Source organism: Topomyia yanbarensis, chromosome 2 (genome assembly GCF_030247195.1).
Source record: "Topomyia yanbarensis strain Yona2022 chromosome 2, ASM3024719v1, whole genome shotgun sequence".
Lineage (NCBI taxonomy): Eukaryota > Metazoa > Arthropoda > Insecta > Diptera > Culicidae > Topomyia > Topomyia yanbarensis.
In genome coordinates, this window is record NC_080671.1 from 89402975 (window position 1) to 89422869 (window position 19895).

A 19895-nucleotide genomic window follows, 5' to 3' on the forward strand; every position below is an offset into this window, starting at 1 on the left:
CATTTATAGTTTACGGTCCGGTTTTCGTAACGTTAAACGTTATTGTTCCAGAATTCATTGCAATTGATTCACGAATTTGGGACATAAGATTTTTCCGCGCGAGCAATATGTAATCTAAAAAATGAAAGCATTTCTAGAAAAACAATACGCTCCAAAAAGTGAAAAAAAATTATCGTTGTTGCTCGCCATGTCAATGTAACAGTTGCTTAAAAATAAGATTTAGACAGTAGCGCATTTTCAAGCTGGAGTTATATCGGCTCAGCAGTTTTTGAGTTATTGAAACAAAGTTGTGATTATTCCGACATTTATATGCATGCGAATTCTGCATCGAAACGTCAGAGAAAAAAAATCACAACTCAAGGTAACACAAAGACTGCTTAGCCAAGATAACTCCAGGTTTCTTGAAAATGTTGAGGTTAATTGTGACAGAGAGTGGAATCAAGTGGGACGTCAAAGGTAGAAACTCGGTTTCCCTCACGGTGTTCATACCGGGCTGAATGGTTGTGTTCGAATTTGGAAAAGTGCGTGAGGAAGGGTGACAATGTCAATCACGTATTAACGCTTTGGTTGAATGCTTTATCTTCTAGCATGTCCATCATCAAGCTGGTCGCACAGTGGCACGGTGTGTGACAGAACTCAACAATTTTGGGATATGTAATTTTTTGTAGATATTTATTTGGTTTAAATCAATTCGAAAAAAACAAAACCAATCAAATGACAGTTTTCACGAGTTTTTGAAGCATGTGATGTTGGCGACTTCGGTTCCACACAACTTACAAACTCCTGCTCTACTCCCTACTTATGCCCAAGTCAGACCTACAATCAATCCAAGTGAACGACAACCAGCAGCGTCTCGATTTAAGGTGCATTATCTTGAGCACAAAGGAACCGTGTATTTATTCTCGCCATCATTATTAACCTTCTTTAGGGGTCAATATGATTCCAAATGAACTTTCAAAATGCGATAAGTTTTGCACCTAGAAGTTTAGAATTTCTTGACTTTTCCTCTTTCGTGGAGAGCAATGATATTCAATAGAGTTCAAAATTTTCGCTCATTCCTGAAGGGCTGTACAAGAAAAGTTACGAATAAGGTGTTAGCGGGTCATATTGACCTTGATTTCGAACTCAGTTTTAAAACACATTTTCAACCAAATCTATATGAACTGGTACTTCAATTGTTTGTTAGAGTTTCAACTTTCAGTTTCTGGTAAATATTACCGTTTTCACCTGGTTGGTCAGTGGGAATCGGTGCCGACTGGAGTCATGTTTGGCATCCATAGATGCAGAACCGTCATCATAAATCACAGGTTTATTGACAAAATACCAATAATAAACACGAACAAAACAAAAATAAGAATGTATATATTAAATTTGTACATGATACGATCGATCTTACAATAGTATACCGCCGGAATCGGCTAAACATGACCCCATTCGGCACCGATTTTTACTGACCAATAAGGTGAAAAACGAAAATGTTTACTAGAAACTGAAAATTTACACTCTAACAAACAATTTAAGTACCAATTCATATAGATTTGGTTGTAAATGTGTCTTGAAACTGAGTTCGAAATCGGGGTCAATATGACCCGCTGACACCTTATTCGTAACAAAAAGTCAATACCGAAAGAAGGTTAAAGTTGACCAAAAAAGCTCTGCTTCGACCCAATGCCGTGGTCATTGACTTTAATTTTTGTTCTAAACGATCGAGTATTCGTGAAGTGAATACCTTGTGGAAACGAAAATGAAGCTTATGCTCACGGAAATCGCCTATCTTCAGTATCATCATCTCCGCAATGCAGTATTGATATCATTAAACACGTTAGCCCATGCCGAAGGTTTCATTTTGCAGAACAAATAAGACACGCGGTTGAAAGAGACAACGTTACGTGTATTTAGAAAATGACTATATAGAGGTAAGGCTACATGACCGATCACCGCGTACCCCTCCTGAGCTAATTGCAAAATGTATGTTGCAATACGAAGAAATAGAATCCGTTACATCTGATACTTTCAGAAACTTATTCCCGGGTATTGCTAACGGTGTTCTTGTAGTGAGCATGCAGGTCGAAAGACCTATTCCTTCCTTTTTGACTATAAACCTCAAATTCGTGAGCTGCTATTAAACAAACTACGTTATACACCCATGAGGGGCAAAGTCCTACGTGCAAGTAGTGTAATCAGATAGCACACCCTGGACAACCTTACGTGGACGATGCAGAGGTAACTGCATCTCAATCGATTGCCGACGGATCTACGGAAAACCAATCCAAAGCAGAAAGCTCGATTTTTTTTATCGAACACAGCTTCCGGACAAATGTTTCATCACATCTTTTTGGACGCCGAAATGTTTTTCCCAGTTGCCTTACTAGTCTTTTTCAAACCCCTCATTACAATAACCCAGGAACGTTCGATGGGCCGAAGATGAGGGTAGGTTTTGTTGGATTGATGTCCCCATACCCTTTTCCGTGAGCAAAATTAAAGTTATTTTAGCGTGGTGAGCCAACATTAAATGCGGCAAAAGCAGTGATATGGTTCTATGCTTATCATGTAAAGGCAGCAACCGCTTCTGGAAATACTCAGATCGATATATTTTTGAATTTATAGTCCGATAGTGTAAAGAATTGTTAACTTCAAACTGCAAGAACATATTGCTTGCCATATCAGCACTTTTTGAACAGATTTTCTCACTTGAATCTACATGTCCGCATTGCATACGTACTTCCCTACGACGGCAGTGTAGTATTATGGATCTGGAAGGGTTTTGAGTCCAAAACGCATCCAGTTGCTGCAAATCTGGCGAAAGCAATTTCCGGGTCCTTGTTTCAGCACGCTGCTTTTGCTCTGCATTTTCTTTGATGATTTTATGTTTTTATAGGTTGTCCCGTTTCTTGATACGTTGTTTCATTCCGGCGCTCGTTTACGCTTCATTGGCTGAACAGCATTGATCTTTTCTTCTTTATTAGAATTGCCACTTCTGGTCCAGTTTCGGGTTGGAAAATCAGGGGTTTCTGTCTCTTCCTGATACTTTATCCAAAGAATAGTGTCCCCCAAACTTTACGACGTGTTTTACAATTTATGACTCGGATTTGACTTAACCATGCGTCGAAAATCTCAATTTTCATTTTATTTTCAATGCTCTACATTTTGGAAACGAAGAATTTAAACCGAAAGATGGCAGTCAAACGCACAGCATGCTGTGATGAGAGCATTAAAATCATTGCAAATATGTGAGTACATCGCAAATGTATGTGGATAATTTATTTCTGATACAGTCTTCATACAGAATTGATCACGCAGGAAATGTGCAATTGCAGACATTTTCTACTGATTTCTGATTCCCATAAATCGCTTGGTATGAATATGATTGAGAATTTGGAGAAGTTTTAAGCTACCCATTTTGCACCAAAGTTTTTGATAGGTATATTTTTAAAAATACCCATAGGGAAATGCGCTATTAGCTCCTAAATCATCGTACTGACTGACCAAGATAAGTTTAAATAAATAAAAAATACGTTATTTTAACGGTTTCTGAAATCTATTTTAATTGTCATGACTAGCCATTATTATCGACTAATATAATAACCCTCCACGATGATGAATTCAATTAACAATAATCGAAAAAAACAATCGACTTCCAAACCAAATTCTATATTTCATCACAAATTCCTATGGAGAGGTGCCACTGTGCATCGTCTGTCTCCAAAACACGCAAGCAACAGTGGTTCAATGTACTCACCTCGCACAGTTTGGAAATCAACAGGCGTCACCACGACGTTGTAAATGTTTTATATTCGTTCCACTCGGCTGACGTCAGGATTTCCCAGCAAGCGCATAAACGCAGAGGATTACATTATTACACACGTGAGGTGGCACCCTCTTGAAAAGAATGTCACAGTTTCGGAGATAGCTTTATAGAGCTTCTAGTTTGCGGTCTCAAGAGGTACACTTAAGGGTTTTTTGTCACACTTTTCAATTCCTCTATTACTTGTGTGTATGACAGATACGGGTATTTCGCTACATTATTTGTTTGCATCATCAGTGCCATATTCATAGGAATTCATATGATGTCAGATGAATGACACAAGTAGTGTTGCGACATATGTATAGAACTGATAGTGGAATTAAAAAGCGAGACAAAACCCTTATTGGGATTAAGTGAACATATTCCGCTAAACTGCATGTGAAACTTGTAAAAGTGCTCAAGACATTAATTATTTCTGCTTGTGACATAAAAATCAATTCTTAAAAAACATGAAAGGAATAATTTAAGAAAATTCGTATCCAGTATGCGAGGATTGTGAATCGAGCCCAGATTGATCTTAACAACATACAAATGTTAGTAGACAACACAGGATTTATATTTTAAAAGCATTTCTAGCTTCATGGAAGTGCAGGAAATCGTACATTCTATAGTAGAAGGAGGTAAGGTTTTAAATGGATGTCTTCACTTACTAAACGGTACGGCCACTCACCTGATTCACCATGTCCCAGTAGAACCCATCCAGCATGCTCTTGCCGACGTGATGCTGGCTGCAGAGCGCTGGCCATAGCTGCGACCGGATCGATGAGTTGGTGGGCCATGAGTTTTCCCTTAGCACTAGTTTGGCTTCACGTTTCTTGCCCTGCTGAATGAGTGATTGCACTTCTTGAAATGTCTTTAGATTTGGCTTTTTTCCTGGAAATAGTCACAAAACAAAACAAAACGATATAGCAAAGGTCAACCAATGGATTTGTGTGGGAGAAAAGAAAAACATTTTTTATGATGATAGGATAGGTCAATGAGATACAAATAATGACAACCTTTTATATCGTTATCCACCACGGACGGAACATAATTTCGATAGATAATATCAGCCAAATTAATGAGAATGACGGAACGTTCGTTGTCGCTGTTCAAACTTGCGCTGTGCCTTCAGGCATTTATCGATACTGGGCGGAACATTTCATTACGATAGTCCAGTGAATAAATGATATGTCAACAAATAACAGGAAAGGAGCAAACTAACGCAGATGATGACGGTCGTAGTTCGATGGCCTTTCGTGCGGTAACGTTTTGTAGTTTTGGTCAACAAAAGGAAGCGCCTGTGGCAGGTGTATGAAATTGGGTCATCTATTAACAATTCAATCGTATGTGATAAGTGTGGGGTTTGGGATTTAAACCCAGGTCGGTTATCGGCAGTCGTGACCCGCAAAATGAGGTTAAAGAGTCAATACTGAAACTTTATACACACTACCTTTTAATTGCGCAATATTAGTAAAATTTTGACAAGCTGAAGTATCAGTAAATATTGCTATATTGCTAGAAACTGCAGATCGAAACTGTTCAAAAATAAATATTATTTACTAAATCAAGGTAAATAAATATTTTCGGAATATTTTGAATATTTTTCTTTTGACGACTCAACGTTAAAACCTTTTTTCGTGACTAACAACTTACCTTTCAATCTAGGGACCCCTTTTCAAAATTTCGGGAGAAAGTCATGTAAGATTTAGAACGTTTATTTCTTGTTATGCTAAATGGAATTAATCAATTTGTTGAAAATATGTTCAGCAATGTTGTATTAAATTTGGAGTATGCTTGGCATTCATTAATAATGAAAAAACTGAGTTTTGAAAAATCTACTCGGAAAAGCTGAAAATGTCCTGCTAATCTCAGTCAGAGCCGTCAATATGGAGCACCAACCGAATACATAAACGGTGAAAAGTTTTAAATATAGGTTCGCTACATATTTGTTTCTATTATCATTCGTAAAGTGCTGTTTGGAGCGAACAGAGCATCTCATCAAAAAGCTTCACAATACTGCGAAGAAAATCATTGTGAGCTATACACGGCTGGTGGATGAATCAGTTTGTGTCGTTACGTGCTACTAGCAGAGCGAAATATTTTCATTTCCGATGGTTGGAAAGTAGCGTACACAACGAGAAACCGGAATTTAACACAACCAACTGAAGCTCGCTCAAGATTGGTTGCCACTAATTTCATGTACCGAGCCGAAATTTTTTAACAGAATGAATTATGATTTTGGTCGGTCCACTAGTCAACCTGGTCAGATGGCTGGAGACTACATTTTAATATATAGAGAGAAGTTGATTATTAGGATTTGGCTCCGTCCGTGCTAGTAAAGGAACCAAAATTTCTCACCATGAGAATATTTTCTTTGGAAAGTCAATTAACCCTTATCAGCGCTTTCAAACCATCAGTAAGAAATAACTTCGATAAAATGTTCCTCAACCAACTAATATTTTCATTTCCAATGGGTGGAAAGTAGCATACACACACAGAAAAAAAAAGATTTTGAATCATCTGATTGAAGCTCGTTCGTGATTGGTTCCCACTGATTACATACACCGTGCCGCACATCTTGAACAGTTTTTATTCGAAGCTCTTTGACGCTGAAAGTAAACTGATTATATTCGATGGCTAGCCCATTTGGCTTCGAACGTAAAGGAGAAAACACTAAAATGCCGCTCGTTTCGTGCCGGTCTCCAGTATTCTGTCGACTGAATCCACCGTCTGCTGAGAAAGGGCTACTACGCCGAAGCATCACTCTAGTTGGTGGCCGTAAGGGAACATTTCGCCACCAAAATATTGGAGCTGGCAGGAAACGCAGTCCGTGGAAACAAAAAAATCAGGGTTATCCCCCGTCAGCCACAGCTGGCCATTCCAAATAACGAAGAGCTGAACAAATTGCTTTCCGGCGTGACATTTGCCCAAGATGGTGTGTTACCTAACATGCATACAATTGTGCTGCCAAAGAAGACCAAAAAGAATTAAGTTTTTCCTTGTTGGTAGGTGAAACGATGCCGAGAAACTGTTTTCAGGGCGACCATCCTGATTTAATATTCCTTCTTTCCTTCGATGGCGTATCCTATTTGAATTAAACTACAACTTCCTTGACAACAAAACACACACCTGCGACTTTCATACCCCAATCAATGTCCTTGTTGATTCTTTGTGAAAAATGGTTCATTTTACGAAAGGTACCTTCGTACATGTCATCGAACAATTCGTAATCAGCTTACGAAAGTGTGAATTTACGAAAAACTCAATAAAAATAAAAGTGACTGCGAATGATAGTAATTGTACGAACAATTCGTAAATTTTGCGAAAGTTTTCTGTATGAAACTAATTCGTACCAAAATTATGACTACATTATCTTACTATACGTCTGATAAATATTTATTTTACAATACTAGCCTTTAAAAAATGGAAAAATGCACCGATTTTATCAGCCCAGAACACCCGGTAAGGATAACTAAATCGTTACATCACTGAAGCTTGATAAACAATAAAATCAATTAGTAAATATTTTATGATAGTATTCAACCCTATCATTAAGACTATCACTGACAGTACTCGATTTGATAGTCTAGCCTCCAGCGAAGTGTTCAACTGTTTCAAGAACTTTATATTGTTTGTCAATGACGTGAGCGTGCAGTGGCGGGGTGAAAATGCATAGCGAATCATGCTACCTGCCGACGCAATCGTGCCAATCCCTTCTGGTAAAGTGATAATAAAACTAGTACAAATATTGTAGGTCAGTTTTATGATTGGAAAACGAGAACCGAATGGGCTTCTTGATTACTATCAATTTCTGTTAACTCTAGATTTATTTAAGTGTTGCTAATTAATGGAAAATCATTTAAACCGTTTTTTTTATACCAGAAAGTTCAAGATTTTGTTGTGGGATTATTTAAATTCTATTAAATAGTTTCAGGTATTATTTCAGATTCCTTCCAATACATATTGTTCTATCAGACTTGCGGATTATTCAATCATTTGTATGCGGCTATGTTGAGATAGGGAAGGTGAATTGGCTCTCTTATCAGTTTTCCTATATTTTTAGAACCGTGCGCCAAGTTGGTATACCTCCATAGGCTCCTCGAAAACAGAATAGTCCATCACTGATGCACTGTCGGGAGGTCCATTTTGAAAAGTTTCCAAGTTGTTGTTTGCTGGCGGAGTTTGCTCAGATACACAGTGTTTTCATTTTTGGAGCTAGAGTCAATCCGGAGCTTAAGCACTAAGGGACCATTCATAAATTACGTAACGCTTTTAGGGGGGGGGAGGGGGTACGACAAGTTGTGACATAGGGGGGAGGGGGTGTTAACTAGATCGTTACGTAACATGTTTTCATCGAAGAAAAAAAATTTTTCTTGGAATTTGTTACGTAACAGGGGAGGGGGGGATGGAAAAATTTGTGACAATTTGTTACATAGGGGGAGGGGGGAGTCAATTTTGGGCAATTTTTGCGTTACGTAATTTATGAATGGTCCCTAAGGTGGTTGCGGATTCTGCAGACACGAAGTCAAAATACAAATTACATAACTTGTAATTTACGCGATTTCTGCGAAAATATTTTAAGAAATTTTGAATACAAAAGATTTAGAATATTTTTGGGAAGATAAAGACGGATCTAGAAGACTCCTTGTGGTGCCCCCTTCAGCAATATGGGTATTTTCGGGATTGTCTTGTTGATTAGATGCCAGATGTTGATGTTTGACGCCATTTTGAAATCCAAGATGGCGACTTTGAGTTGAACAAAACTCGCCTTAACCTGACCAATGAGGGTATCTTCGGAAATGTTACGACTACTGGGTGTCGGAGGTCGATGTTTAGAGTCTTTTGAAAAACGGCTTCCGATTGAACAAAATTTGGTATAACCCAATCAATTTCTAGGATTTCAAAATAGCGCTAAACATCGACCTCTGACACTTACTCATCAAAACGATTCCGAGAATAGAGGGTGGGCATAGTGTAGTTGGTAGGTAAATCGATTGCAGCGCACCTGAGCTCAATTTCCAACCACGCACATAGCGTTGGAAATTTTTCTAACCCGTAAACACCGCGTAAATTGCGAAATGACCGCAAGAAATCCAAATATTTTGAAAGTCTTTTGCATTCAGAAGGACAAGTTTTGCCTTTCTCATATAGAAAGGTTATGCAATCACTCTAAAAATCGCCATCCTAATCCCGGCCCGGAGGGTCGAGAGATATGTGCCATTCGACTCAGTTCGTCGAGACCGGAAAATGTCTGTGTGTGTATGTGGAAAAAAATGTCACCTCTGTTTCTCAGAGATGGCGGGACCGATTTGCACAAACGGCTGCTATTGTTTGTTTTATTGATTGGACTTCCGGTTCCGGAGTTACGGGTTGAAGAGTGCGACCACACAGCAAATTCCCATATAAACTGAAATGAAAAATTCTCAAAGAGAGGGAGTAAAGGAAAATTTCAAAATCAAATTTGCATTTTTGATGACAAATTACTTTAAAATGCATGAAACGTTGAGATTTGATGAAATCTTTGACGTAAATTTACTTTTTTGGACATTTTTGCCTTTCTCATATAGAAAGGCTATGCAATCACTCTAAAAATCGTCAACCTGATTCCGGCCCGGAATTTTTTTTTGACATATAAAGGCTTTGGTAGGAGTATGCAATAAGGGGTTGCTACTTTAAAATTAAAACTAGTTTAAAATTTATTAACAAGTTGAAGACACATACGAAGTCCAAATGCACGACCTGACACAGTGTTTTACCGAATAGGTTAATTGAAAACTGCTTGTTAAACTACGGAGAAATGTTTTTCCACGAATTTCCAATGGAGTTAGTGTGGTTCCTATCTGCCCACTTCATGCGTACTTGATGGCATTATACATCACCAAAAAACGCTGTGCGCTAACCCAGATCAGTTCAGTAAGTGCAAGGCTTGCAAAGGGCACTGTGGCATGAAGACACGGAAAACACTGTACTGGAATGGGGTGGGCGTAGCGTATTGGTAAATCGATTGCCTAGTACGCAGCGCACTTGGGTTCGAGTCCCGACCCCGCACATAGGGTTAGAAATTTTTCATAAGAGATATTTCTAACCTGAAGAGGCGAATGACCTTAAGGTTAAAACCTCTATAATCGAAATAAAAAAAACTGTGCTGGAACTGTAACAAAATCCTACGTACAAACGTGGACATTTTCTGCTAGGATAATGATGAGGACTGCACCCAGCACCTCCAAACCAGCGGCCAGTACCGCCAACGCTAACGCACAGAACACACATTCAGCTTTGGATAGAAGCTTCGCTGTAGGATCGTAATTGATGTACCGTCGTAGACAAAGCGATTGACTTAGGGCTCTGTGTTAATTTTAATCTCTTTAGTAGCAGTAATAGCAGAATCCACCTAGTAGTGCAATTATGATTTGTGAGGAAGGCTTAAATGTGCCAAATCAAGCCCAGAAAATAAAAAAAAATTAAATAGCCTATGCGTCTTTGAAATTTTTTCAGTTCATGCTTGTATGGAATTAGGAACCGTCGTAGGTGACCCCTGTGATCAAGGTGATTTTGGTTAGTCATAATTGATCTAGTCTGGCTAATCCCAGTAAGTTTGCACCCGTTTTAATAGGTTTTGCATGCTTTTGATATCATGGTGGTACCGGTTTATATGGCAAATTGCTGTGTAACCGCACTCTTCAACCTGTAACTCCAGAACCGGAACTCTGATTGACAAAAAAATCGATAGTAGTCGATGTGAAGTTGCACGATTTGTTTGGAACTAATTTTGTGTAAATCGGTCCAGCCATCTTTGGGAAATAAAGCTGACATTCTTTTCCTTATAGACACATACATACACAGAAATTTTCCGATCTCGACGAACTGGACTCAAGATTTAGTAGCGACTGGCTCAAATGGCACGTTCCCCATGTTGATCGGAGATTTGTGCCTTGCCATGATTTTTCTTTTCATCATTTCCCTGATGGGCAGTATTGGGGAAGTGGTAAGGTTATGGATAAGAAAAATATCGACACAGAGGACATAGACGATACGGAAGTATTCTTCACTCCCAAGGGAATAAAGACACGTCTCGATGAGCGGATATATCAACACCCCCGAGGGGATATTGAGAAAACAGAACAACACGCCCGAAGAGATACTGTCATTCGAATTCGGCTTAAACCGATTTAGGTTTATAAACTTTTGCCGTGACTTTTTGGAAGTCAAAGTTACGTTTGTAATCCAACGTCACAAAGAATATAAACAATACGGAAGATAATATAACGACCTCCGAAGAGATATTGTCATTAAAATTCGGCTTAAACCGATGTAGGTTTATAAACTATCGTCGTGACATTTGAAAGCCATAGTTTAGTTTTTAACCCTTTTTTGCTAGAAATTCCAGAGAACGGTCGTCGATACTGCAAAAATACTGCTGTATTTTCTCTGTAGGCGCCTTAGTCCTCAGAATTTCCCAGAAAACTGCCAACGAACCAGGATTATGGAACTCTAACCTCATCAAAACAACAGTAGTCTTCAAACATTCTTTAGGATTCCACGGACTGTAAAGGAATACCTTATTCTAGTGAAGGCTGTATGATTCGACGATACAACGGAAGTCTCTTGTCTCATTTATCTCCTGCAATTTCTATTTAAACCAGGTACAGCTTTGTTCGTTATCCGGAGAGAACCAAACAATACCATACTCAGCCAAACTCACTGAAACTGGGGATGAATGAGTTAGGAGGGATTGGAAGAAGACACCCGTGAAGATCTTTTTTTTTCAGCGCTATCGAAAAGTGACCTTTCTCCAACCTTGCTTGCACTCGATAAGTATTGAGAATCGAAGACTTCATAAATGAGCTGAAGCATTGTTGCCTCTGCGATTGTGCTTCTTTTCTTTGCTATTGATCAATTTGTTTCCTATTTTTTAGCATTTAGAAGGAGCACGTTTCTCGGAACTTACAGTATCCACACCTAATGTTGTGGGAAGTGACTCAATTTTCGATTCCCCGAAAATCCAAAAAGGATCTACACACATCAACGGTTTGATCAAAACGAGTGGGAATTTACAATATAGCAAAATCCACACAATTAAATCCAATTTTTTCTATCACTTATTCAAAATTGAACTATCACACAGTAGAACCGCAAGAAGTTGCTACCACTAGGCGCTCAAATGATCAAAGACGATGTGCTTATGATCAGATAACGACGACGCACAGTGGCGTAACTATATCAAATCCATGGCCAAAATTATTTAATATGTTTTTAAGCTTTTTTGTACGCATGAAAAATGGTTTTTCATGGTTTTAGACAATTTATGACCAAAATATGAAAATATTAAACCTCCTTGTAGTGCGATGCAAAGCCAAAAATAAACGAATTCCACGAGCATTATTATTTTTCAATGTAAACGTGTTTTTAGAGTAATTTATCAGTTTGAGGGAACCTCGCATTGAGATTTAATCTGTTTCAACTGCTTTCATAAATTAAAACATTTTGTTCCAAGTTCATATGTTTATTTTGCTTTTCTGGTTTTCTTATAGTAGAAAAAATACTAAAGTTTTTGTAAATTCGGTAATAGAAATCTATCCAAGTGATTATCGTATTCAATATGGATTATTCACCTTAACACTTGCAATCCGGAGATAAGGAACTGAAATGAGAAGATTGCATAATTTGTTTGATGCTTCGCTTACGTTTCCAAGGCAACTTGTGTACGTTACGTTTCATAAAGCAAGGTTAGTGGAAGTTATATTTCACACTCTTTTATATGGCTATCGTGGTTATAATAGCTCAATTTGGTTAATGGACGCAATCTAACGAAAAATAATATGGGGGCTCAATCAAATAATTCTTGTCATATAAGCTTGATCTTGAGCTTGCGCGACCAACCCCGGCCGCTACTCCGTTATCGATCTGGACTAATTGAAGTTGCACAGGGATAATCCTAAATTGTTTATTGATCAATACCGGCACTGGCCAGGCCCTAACGTAGATCGCGGGAGGAAAGTGAAGGAATGGTTGGTCCGATACTTGCTTTTGCTAGAGACCGTATTTACTACTGCGCACTCCACAAGTATCACGGGAGGAGGATATTTGTAGTAAGTATAGAAGTTGGATACTACTTCTTCTTTACCGACGCCAGAGAGGTGACTTCACTTCTGGACTAGATATCGATCCATCAATTCGTGGACCGGGGACTAACGGCTTTACTTCCCTTCCGAAGGAAGACGTCCCCACAGATGTTTTCACCACAGAAAAATCTCAATGACAATGGCTGGAATTGAGCCCAGGCCAACTGGAGTGAGTAACGGTCACACTTACCACTCAACCACCGGCGCCGTTTCAAATTATTCTTTTCATATAAGATCTTTTAAATAACCCCAATATTGATTTTTTTAATTGTATTCATTAAATTTGAGCAATAAACACGACATTTTCAAACAGTTGTAAAAAACCGAATGGGATTAATTGGGAATGCTTTCTTCATGGAACAGTGAGAGGACACTCCAAATAATCTTCTCCTTTTAACAGATTTACCCGACATTGCCCGACAAGATACTTTTTTACTAACGAATATTTGGAAAATTGAAAAAAGTGAGCACTTTTATAAAACCTACCCAAAAATGACAAAGAAAAGCTAAAATTGACCCCAATTGATTGTAGTTGCTGGAGTTTGCTATGAAAAGCGCGATTTTGATTTATATATTGAATTTGAGTGATTAGTTTTTGAGTAATCTGAAAAATTGAGGGATAATGGCTTTCGAGCTAATAAAATGTGTAAAAAAATCACTTATTTCAAATAATTACAGACAAAAATTACCAAACGAAAACATTTTTCTTTTTAAGCAAAGCGTTAGAGTATGTTTCGAAGAACAATTGAAGCTGAAAATATGGACAAATAAACAAAAACAATATTTTTTTTTTTTATTTTGGCCAGGATTTGAAGTTAGTTACGCCTCTGTGCGACGGTTCGAGCTCGTTGCGTATGAGCCAGTTTGCCGACTCATGCGTAATACAGTCAGAGCAGAGAGTTACATCGAACACCTCTTCTCTGCCAGATCGTTCAAATGTTGGGTGATTTACTACTTTAAGTATATGCAAATTTGTGCTGCTTAAACAGTCCATGAATTCGGTGCCTCTCAAATTGATATCTGAGCTACCTAAAATTATGTTGTGGCTACTAGAAGATACCAAACTCGTTGGCTTTTAATCGCCTATAGCGACCCCGAAGTGGGCATTAGTGACATGACCATCATTTGAATCTCATGATTTGCGAAGAAACAAACGTCCACCGTGTACGAGATTCGCTTAACACAGTAAGGACAATACCCACGACACTCCGTGAGCGACTGGCACATTTTAATCATTCCAGCCATTCAGTCCTTGACATGAAGAAACACTTCGACTCGAGGACTCCTGCTTTCAGTCGCCTCTTACGATCAGTGGATCAATTCTTGGCTGAGATACTTCAACCCACCGGATGCCACACGGCCTCTAGGCTTGTTTAGTCAGAAGCAAGATAACTGTTACCAACCTCATAGTGGACCACAGACACATCTGTTGTTAGTCGCCTCTTACGACATGGGAACAGAAACCAGTGGGTCAATTTTCGGATGAAATGATTCGAGAAATTTCAGCCCGCCGGATACCACACGGCTTAGTAATCCTAATAATCCAAGTAAGTTGGCACCCATTTGAATAAGCTTTGCATTATTTTGATATCATGGTGGTACCAGTTTATATGGTATATTGCTGTGTGACCGCACTCTTCAATCCGTAACTCCAGAACTGGAACTCAATAGCAGTCGATGTGAAGTTGCACCTTTCATTTGGAACTAACTTTGTGCAAATCGGCCAAGCCATCTTTAAGAATCAAAGGTTACATTTTTCCCATACAGACACATATATGTACACAGAAATTTCCCGATCTCGACGAACTGAGTCGAAAGGTAAAAATTGTAAAGTTTACTGATGGTGTGAAATTTTGATTTTAATTAAGGAAAAATACACTCATCTATTCTATTTCTGGTGCTTTGATTAAATTAATTCACGTTAGAGAACTTCTTAACCATGCTTAGTTAAAAAATGTAGAGGTGATGTAGAGGTTCACCATCCGTTTAAGTAGATTTCGCTGCCGATTTTTAGTGCATGAAAGTATGTATGAAAGTTGAAAGAATTTATTCACGGTGGATTCCAAACTATCACAGATAAAACTCACATCCATTTCTTCACGCTTTTCCAGGGAGTATGCGCCATAAATATATATAAATTATTAAGGGCTGGTGTAACGTATTTGGCAAATCAATTGCCTTGTACGCAGTCTACCTGGGCTCGATTCCGAACCCCGTACATAGCGTTAGGGATTTTTCTAAAGCGAAAACAATAATAATTGGTCATTAGGATTTGAGTTAAGATTCAGAAGAATGTGAGTAACGCAGAAAACAAGAGTTTGCAATTCAATTTGAAGAAAGTCTAAATTTCTAGAATGGAAAATATACGAAATGGTTTATACTCAAGCCTCAAAAGAGCTCTCTCTGGATAACCCCGGATGCAACAACTGCAAAACGGTGCTCGTGTTCAGTTCCGATCACCAATTAACATTTATTAAGATAGTTTTATGCGCATCGACCATATAAAAAAGTGTAAAATATAATGTTAAACAGTCAGTCACGTTCGCCAGTCCAAATTTATTAACTCTGTTTGTTCACTTGCCTACGTCACCTCACGAGCTGAATGATCCGAACTATCAGCAGGTCACACTGTGGACACAACCATCATCATCTAGAGTTGTTACAGTCGATGTTCACTACGAACCGTGACCACAGTGTGCCCTTCTTCGACAACAGACAGACAAGTTCCATCCCACCAACCGATAGTTACCTGGTGCTAGTAGTCGCAGATCGAAGCAGGTGCATTTGTTGAAATCCGACGACTGCAGGTACTGCAGCTCCAAATACAGATCGCAATCCGGATCTATGTAGACCGAAGCGCGTTTACTGAGATTCTCTAGCGAAATGCCTTCTGGCGTTTTGGCAACCATGGTTGACTATACGCTATCACACCGTGACACCGGCCAACGATTCACACTCACTTGCTCACTTGTAAGTAAATATTTTTCTTTCGATCCTTTGAACTGAGGTTGCTTTTGCGTTTCTACGTTACTGTTGAACCAGCAATACATACAGTAATTCACTCATCTCGTTTGCATCTAAATATAGAACCCCGGTATTAAATTTGCACATATTTTTATTCGCTTCGCTCAACCGTACCACTCTTATCCAAACAAGGCTGAATTTGATGCGAACATTTCAAAGTTGATTCGATCACTGATTTATTTTCCTCCGACATTCAAAACATTTCCCCGCAGGAGCAGATTACCCGAAAGCAACCCGAAGCGGCGACCTCGCGATACGCAGCACACTCACTCTCGCCCCGTACGTGATCGATGCGAACTGGGTTATAAAATCAGCACTACTATCTATCATGGGATGGTGTAAACAACCAGCTCGAATAATCAAGCTTCACGCTGTTCAACAACACTTTTTCAACGCGCAACAACGTCAACAAATCCACGCACCTTCCGAATCGCGATGGGGCGTCGCGCCAACCAACACAGCTCTCCTCGTCTCCTATCCACACGGCGAAGTGGTTGGTGTGCGAGAGAACGGAACTAGGCTCCACAGCAAAAACACAACACGTCCGTCCGAATTCGCCGGCTGATCTCGACTGAGTACCGACCGATCGAGGCAGCGCTTCTACTATAGTAGTCAGCCAGCCAGCCAGCATAGAACCCGTGATAGTAGTTGGTGGGTGGGGGGGGGAGGTTGTGTAGAGAAACAAGTGGACAGGCGGAGTGTGATAATTGGAAGATGATTTCAATTGAAACCGGTCAAATCGAGAGTTCGCTGCCGGTTGCATTATTATTGAACGTGCACCAATACCAACGAACTAGCATCAGTGATAGCGCGGAAGAAGAAGCTGCGAGATAAAGCCACACGAAGGTAAACAAACTAATCTTAGGGAGATTTTTTTCTTTATTCTCTTGGTTTGGTAATTCTTAGGAAGATGAACGGGCAGTGATCGGTCGGTAGGCGTAGAGGGTCACAGGTCGGTGCTATATCAGTGGGACTCTGGATGTTTACTGTAGGGAAGCTGAGTTTAATTTATTGTTTTGTGAATAAATTAAAAATGTATGAGGAAGGCAAAAATGAATACCATCTTAGTCAACAAAATGTGATGACTTATACGTTGTACCGCACGCGTACCGTTGAAAACACGAGATAAGAATAAATATAAGGTTCTGCGAATAAAGTGGCAATTGGCTGAAGAAAGATGCATCCAAATCGCAAAAAAGGCGAAAGTAGTTTGTGAGGGATCTAGAAGTACATTTCATGTTCAGAAACCAACGTCGAAGAGTTATCATAGGTTCTCGGAAGGACTCCCCGTCAAAATCACACACTACAATTGCAGACGAGGCAGACAATGTCGCCCACTAAAACACTGCTTACGACCAATTGCAGCGGTCCGTGATTCTGAATTCATTATACGGTTCAGATATGTGCGGAGGTAGAGACTTTGCGATCGCATGTATTATCGCGAAGACTCAAGCATTTGTACGTTAACATGTTCAATCGCGTGTGCGTTTGTATGTCACCTGTGCTAACGTGTATGTAACTTCGCGTGTATAAATTCGATTTTGTAACCGTGTGCCTTTTGCATATTCGCGTGTGATCTTGGATGATCGCGCGCGGATCGTGAATCTAATACTTTATTTTTAGTGTACGGCTCAGATGCTTTCATATCGCTAGAGTTCCCGGTCATGTCGCCATGGAACGTGTTGTCTAGTGGATATGAGCTTTATTTTTGGATAAGTCCTACTAAATGTTACTAGGCTAGAGGCCAATGGATTCCGGACGTGACCGATTCATGTCGCGTGTAAATGGACGTTTGTAGGTTCGCGTTTGAGACAGTGTTTAAAACTTCGTAAGTGCTAAAACGTTCTCCTTATTACCGGGGTGTTATCAAGTTTGCGCGATCACAGGCGTAGGTGTCCGTTGGTAATCGCGAAGAGCTTAAGCGTTCCTATGTTAACATGTTTGTCACGCGTGCATGTGACCTCGCGTGTACAAAACTGGATTTTGTAACCGTGTGGCCATTCATATATTCACGTGCGTTCTTGGATGGTCACGCGGACCTTCGTTCTGATAGTTAGTTTTCGATGTACAATTCACATTCTGACAGAGAGTGAGTTACCCCATATCACTAAAGTTCCCGGTCATGGCGTCATGGAACGTGTTGTCCAGTGGATATGAGAGCTTTCTTTTTTTAATTAGTCCAATTGAAGGCATGAACCTAGTCTGCTGATACCAAGAATAGATACTTCCGGAAGTGACCGATTCATGATCGTGCGAGCGTGGGAGTTTTTACGCTTGAGACAGAGTTTGAAAATTTATAAGCGCTGAGATGTACACCTTATAACTGGGATGTTATCAAGTTTGCGAGATCGCGGGTGTAGATGTCGTGGATGGTCGTGAAGGGCTCAAGCATTTGTATGTTAATGGGTTCGACACGTGTAAGTGACTTCACGTGTGTAAATGCGATTTTATAATCATGGGGCGTGTTCTAGTGCCCTGAAACTTGTTGCCTAAATGAGTTTGTGTGTGTGTGTGTTTTTTTTTTGAGAATAGTCCATCTGGAAGCATGAGCCCAGGTTGCTAGGACCAAGGATAGGAGCTTCCGGGCTCGGGCGATTCAGGATCGCGCGGAAACGATTATTTGCTCGTTCATATTTGAGACTGTTTAAGTTTAATTTTAAGTGTTCGGTTCAGATGAAGGAAGAGCGAGTGAGTTTTCCCATTTCACTCGAATCTCTTACTCTTAAACTGTCTGATTTATTTTTTAGGGTGGGAGCTCCCGGACGGGTACGATTCCTGACCACGCGAGATTGGTATGCGTGAATCGTCGTGTTTAGGCCCGGTTTCTTATTATCGCGAACAGCTCGAGCGTTTGTATGTTGTCGTACACATTTTTGGTTTTATATTTTATTATTATAACCCTGTAGTTGTTTGTACATTCCCGTTGACTGTGTGTGTATATGAGTTAGTATGTATGTGTAAAGAGCACAACACCAATAACTAATAAGTTGTGAAATATCCGTTTCGACTTCGTCTCATAAGAATCGATGTTTTTTCTCCTTGGTGGATTTTTCACCAATATTTTTCTCATTAGTGCACATTGCATTGGCTTGTTAAGCCCCTATCAAGTTCGATTTCGATAGTTCTCATTAACTACATTTTCTTGCGAGACATCACGCTTGACTAGGGGTTTGAACACAATCTGTTTCTTTTTTGCCTTTCTCATATAGAAAGGTTATGCAATCACTCTGAAAAACGTCAACCTAATCCCGGCCCGGAGGGCCGGGTGTCATATCCCATTCGACTCAGTTCGTCGAGATCGGAAAAAGTCTGTATGTGTGTGTGTATGTATGTATGTGTGTGTATGTGTGTGTGTGTGTGTATGTGTGTGTGTGTGTATGTATGTGCGTATGTGTCAAATAATGTCACTCATTTTTCTCAGAGATGGCTGGACCGATTTGCCCAAACTTAGTCTCAAATGAAAGGTGCAACCTTCCCATCGGCTGCTATTGAATTTTGGATCGATCGGAATTCTGGTTCCGGAATTACGGGTTTCAGAGTACGGCCACACAGAAATTTCTCATATAAACTATAGGAAAAATTAAAAATAGAATTTTTATTTTTGATGCTAAATGTGTTCAAGGTGCATGAAACGTCGAGATTTGATGCAAACTCGAAAAAAAAAATTTGACTACGATTCACTTTTTTGGATTTTGGCACATTTTTGCCTTTCTCATATAGAAAGGTTATGCAATCACTCTGAAAAACGTCAACCTAATCCCGGCCCGGAGGGCCGGGTGTCATATCCCATTCGACTCAGTTCGTCGAGATCGGAAAAAGTCTGTATGTGTGTGTGTATGTATGTATGTGTGTGTGTATGTGTGTGTATGTGTGTGTGTGTGTGTATGTATGTGCGTATGTGTCAAATAATGTCACTCATTTTTCTCAGAGATGGCTGGACCGTTTTGCCCAAACTTAGTCTC

General features: G+C 39.6%; 1 protein-coding gene across 5 annotated transcripts in view; it reads right to left on the minus strand.

The window, feature by feature from the left end:
- The window catches only part of LOC131678795 (GTPase-activating protein skywalker), a 190423-nt gene that overhangs the window by 62712 nt on the left and 107816 nt on the right, over positions 1–19895 (minus strand). For 2 of the 5 annotated variants that reach the window (XM_058959111.1, XM_058959113.1), the window contains exons 1-2: positions 15659–16491; positions 4476–4678 (exon numbers count right to left, since the gene is read on the minus strand). In XM_058959111.1, the coding sequence (XP_058815094.1) occupies positions 4476–4678; positions 15659–15818 (363 nt within the window). In that variant the 5' untranslated portion in view covers positions 15819–16491. Of the gene's footprint in view, positions 1–4475; positions 4679–15658; positions 16493–19895 lie in introns of those variants that run through there. The other 3 variants (XM_058959109.1, XM_058959114.1, XM_058959112.1) reach the window with 3 other exon arrangements.